Source organism: Dendrobium catenatum, unplaced genomic scaffold (genome assembly GCF_001605985.2).
Source record: "Dendrobium catenatum unplaced genomic scaffold, ASM160598v2 fragScaff_scaffold_1347, whole genome shotgun sequence".
In the NCBI taxonomy this organism is placed as follows: domain Eukaryota; kingdom Viridiplantae; phylum Streptophyta; class Magnoliopsida; order Asparagales; family Orchidaceae; genus Dendrobium; species Dendrobium catenatum.
In genome coordinates this window covers 96911-101306 of record NW_021319809.1, presented here as the reverse complement: position 1 = coordinate 101306, position 4396 = coordinate 96911, and the positions used below count along the sequence as shown (strand labels likewise).

The 4396-nt window shown below is 40.4% G+C and overlaps 1 protein-coding gene across 1 annotated transcript; it reads left to right on the top strand.

Moving 5' to 3' along the window:
* The first annotated feature begins 3206 nt into the window (after positions 1–3206).
* On the top strand, positions 3207–3716 carry LOC110097058. The gene has a single exon (XM_020823278.1). It carries the CDS (start codon positions 3207–3209, stop codon positions 3714–3716), a length of 510 nt encoding a protein of 169 aa, XP_020678937.1.
* The last annotated feature ends 680 nt before the right edge of the window (positions 3717–4396 follow it).

The window sequence follows — 4396 nt, the reverse complement described above, 5'->3', positions numbered from 1 at the left end:
TGAGTGCTTATGATTGTTATTGAGAAGCTTGTAAGTTGTGATAGGTTATTTTCAACATGTATAACCTTTTTTAGAACCTTACATACCATAGTTTGCATTTGTGATTAAAATTCAAATTTCTAGATGTAATAAAAGGTAAGAATAGCTTCTTCATCGACGATCACACCATCTCTAATGAGAGTGAGGTGTGTATCAGGTAGTCCATATCATTGCATATTAAACTCGAGCTTTAACAACCCCCTACAAACTTTATCTTGCACTCACTACCCTAAGTTTAAGGAGGAAAAATAATACAATTATCGTTTCATGGTAGAAACACATTTATATAAGATTTTAAACATATTAATTTGTATTTATTCCGAAGGCTCTCTGACCTGATTCAATAATCCATTGTCTCATCAAATTTGAATCTACCAACTAGAAGGCATGATATAATGAGTCTCAATATTGTCAACTTTGCTAACAATATTAATTGAGTTTAAGGGAAAAAATTAATTTCAAAACTTATAAAATATTTGTAATTTGTAGGAAAAAAGTTAAAAAAAATTGTTTTTAAATTAGGAAATTATTTCTTTTTTTCTTCTAGAAAATAAAATCAGTATGTCACAGACATGTTAAATATTTTTTATAATTAAACCCTAAGGCTACTTGATGCATTTAAAAAAAAAAAATTATTTTAAATTTTTGTTGAAATTTTTTTTTCTGAAAAAATGAGGGATTTTTATCCACCGGCCATTACTGACAAAAATTCGATGGCCTATTGTTGGATAAGCCACCGCCCATTGGGGGATTTTTTTTTCTCCGTTAGAGAGCATAAATTTGCAAAAAAATTATTGGAAATAAAGATTCTCAATGGATTTTACATGATTATTTTAATATTTTTTTAAAAGAAAAAATGATTGTTTTCCAGCTCTAAAATTTAGTGCTTTGTATAATGAGAACCATTCATCCAAGTTTATGAGGGGCTATTTTATTTATTTGATAGTAAAAATGGCGTAAAATATTTGTTTTGAAATTATTGGTGTTTACTTATTTAAAAGAGATATAGAGAATTTTTTTAAAGAATTTGAACTTTATTATATAGTTTAATTCTGGTATATTTGTAAATTATCATATTTGATTGATTTTAAGCGACAACATCACCTGTTGGTAGCCGCCGGCCATTGCGAGTCATTGGTCGGTGTTTATCGTTCTCACCTACAAGTTGCTACCACCCATTAGTTACCATCGATCGACTCCTGACGTCATCATCATCATATGACGATGCCGCCACTGTCACCCGACACAATCATTACTGCCTACTAGAGGTCGCCACCGTTGTTGTCCTTGCGCGTCGATGCAGCTGTAGACCACCAACCATCATTATTTTTGGGCTTATATTAGGTTTATTTTACTTTAAGCCAATCATTGCTTTATCATATAGTCCACTTTATTATAAGCTATTTTTTAATTGATGCGGAGCATTATAGAGGCGGGTTCCAGTGGACTGCGGAACATCTTATCTGAGCTGCTTTAGTTAGTCAGAGGAGAAGCACTTACCACTTACGTTGCTGTTTTTAGCCATAGCTTTTTATTTGCCTCCTTTTTATTTGCTTTACCGTTTTTAGCTTTTGCTTTACTCTTTAGTAGAAGGATGTTATAAGGAAGTTTTAGTTTTTGACTGAAATATACTCATACTAGTGAACTGTGCAAAGCTTGCAAGTTCTTACTGTTCCATTGATCTTCTGTTTGCTTGTGCCTCTTCAACGATCCTACATCAGTATTGGTATTAGAGCTAGATGGCCGAAAGCAGCAGGCAGGTGGCTCCCGACGGTGACAACAGCCTAGAGGCTCTGTGGGCGGCGCACGATGTGCTGGGGCGTCGCACGGAAGAGCTGGAGAATGATGTACATCGGATCCATGAAGAAATACGCCGAGAGCTAAGGGAAATTACCATCCGTTTAGATCGGATTGTTCCCAACCGGAATGCTCCGGTAGTAAGGCGGGGAGCGGGACCAGAGCGTCTTCGTCCACGGGAAAATCAGTTGGTGGAATCATCTGACTCAGATTTTGAAGCCGGGGAAATCCGCAATTCAGACCACTCTGATTCGGAAGAAGAAGAAGTGTTTAATCATTGGCGGAGGCGACCGAGGGAGGTAAACCGGCCGAACAACGAGTTTCGAGTCAAATTAGACATTCCGTATTTTGATGGAAAATTACACATTGAAGATTACCTAGATTGGGAGCGTTCGGTTGAAACCTTCTTCGAGTATATGGAGATTGAACCAACTAAACAGGTGAAGTATGTAGCCTGTCGGCTTAAGGCAGGAGCTAGTGCGTGGAGGCAGCAGATTTTACAGTCACGGCAAAGAGAAGGTCGCGGCCCGGTGCGGGATTGGAGGAGGATGAAGCAATTATTACGCGGTCACTACCTTCCGACCGACTATGAGCAGATGTTGTATCAGCAATATCAGCATTGCCGCCAAGGTAATCGTTCGGTCAATGATTACACTAAAGAATTTTACCGTCTAAGTGCTAGAAATAATTTGAACGAAACAGCCAATCAACTTGTCGCACGTTACATTGGCGGGCTCAAGGAGGCGATCCAAGATAAGTTGGAATTGAATTCCGTTTGGTCTTTGTCGCAAGCTGTCAACTACGCCCTGAAGATTGAAATGCAGATTGTGCGACATAATAGAGGCTAACAATTTAAAAGAACTTCGCCTATAGTAGACCAGTCAGCTGATATTCACAGAAATGCGAGTTCATCAATCTCTCCACTCGGCAAACAACAAGGTCCAGGAAAGGGAGCAATGGGAGGACCGAATTCTGGGGGACGTGCTACTGAAAACCGATCAACAGGCCGGGACAGAGCTATTGCCAAGGAGAATCCTTATGCCAAACCATCGAGTATTAAATGTTTTCGGTGCTTCCAATCGGGGCATAAATCCAATGAATGTCCCACGAGACCCCAATTACAGTTGCTGGATGCTGAAGGAGAAGATGATCTCGAGGAACATAATTCGGACTCAGAACCAACTCCAGAGGACGTGGAGGCTGACATCGGGGAACCACTAATCTGTGTTCTGGAAAAGTTGTTATTAGCTCCAAAACAACCCAGCACCTCCCAAAGAAATGCATTATTTAAGACTAAGTGCACCATCGGGGGAAAGGTGTGTGATCTACTGATGGACAGTGGCTGCACGGAGAACGTAGTGTCGTGATCCATGGTACAGGCTCTGAAGCTAAAAACCACGAAGAACTCCAACCCGTACAAAATTAGCTGGGTCAAGAAGGGCGTTGAAATGACAGTAACGGAGCTATGTAAAGTGACATTCTCTATCGGGAAACACTATGTTAGTGAAGTTTTATGTGATGTCCTAGACATGGACGTGTGTCACATTATTTTGGGGAGACCGTGGCAGTACGATGTGGGAGCTACCTATGACTGTAGAGCCAACACATACTCGTTTGATTGGAAGGGTCGGCGACTGCGATTGGTTCCGCACAACTACAGTTCATCAATAGAATCTCCAAAAAAAGGTAATGCCCTGTTTGCTGTATTTGCCAATGCATTGTTGAATGCATGGAGAGAATCTACTAGCCTGATGGCTTTGATAGTAAAGGAGATCTCTCCGATTACTGTTGGGAAGGAGATGCCGGCTGCTATAGCTGAATTGCTGAAAAGATTTTCAGATATATGCACTGAGAAAATACCAACCGAGCTGCCACCTTGAGAGAAATACAACATCAAATTGATCTGGTACCGGGTGCTTCATTACCGAATCAACCACACTACCGGCTGGGTCCGAACGAAAATGCAATATTGCAACAGATTGTCGATGAGCTGCTGGATAAACAACTGATTCAACACAGTTTGAGTCCATGTGCGGTGCCGACACTGCTGGTTCCGAAGAAGGACGGCACGTGGAGGATGTGCGTCGACAGCAGGGCAATCAATAAAATTACAGTGAAATTTAGATTTCCAATGCCGCGGATGGAAGAAATGATGGAGAAATTGGCCGGATCAAAAATATTTTCGAAACTTGACTTGCGGAGTGGATATCATCAAATTAGAATCCGGCCTGGCGATGAGTGGAAGACTACGTTTAAAACGCGGGAAGGGTTGTATGAGTGGAGAGTAATGCCGTTCGGCCTTTGTAACGCCCCCTCCACCTTCATGAGATTAATGAATGAGGTATTGAGACCTTTCCTCAATCATTGTTGTGTTGCATATTTTGATGATATTTTGATCTATAGCAACACATTGGAAAAGCATTTGATTCACCTAGAAGGTGTTCTAGAAAATCTGAGGAATAATAAGCTTTTCCTGAATATGACAAAGTGTGAATTTGCTGCATCATCAGTATCTTTCTTGGGCTTCATTATAACCGCAGAAGGCATGAATGCCGACCCC

Coding starts and splice junctions, on each gene's coding strand:
- LOC110097058 (XM_020823278.1), top strand. CDS start 3,207: ATGGTACAGGCTCTGAAGCTAAAAACCACGAAGAACTCCAACCCGTAC.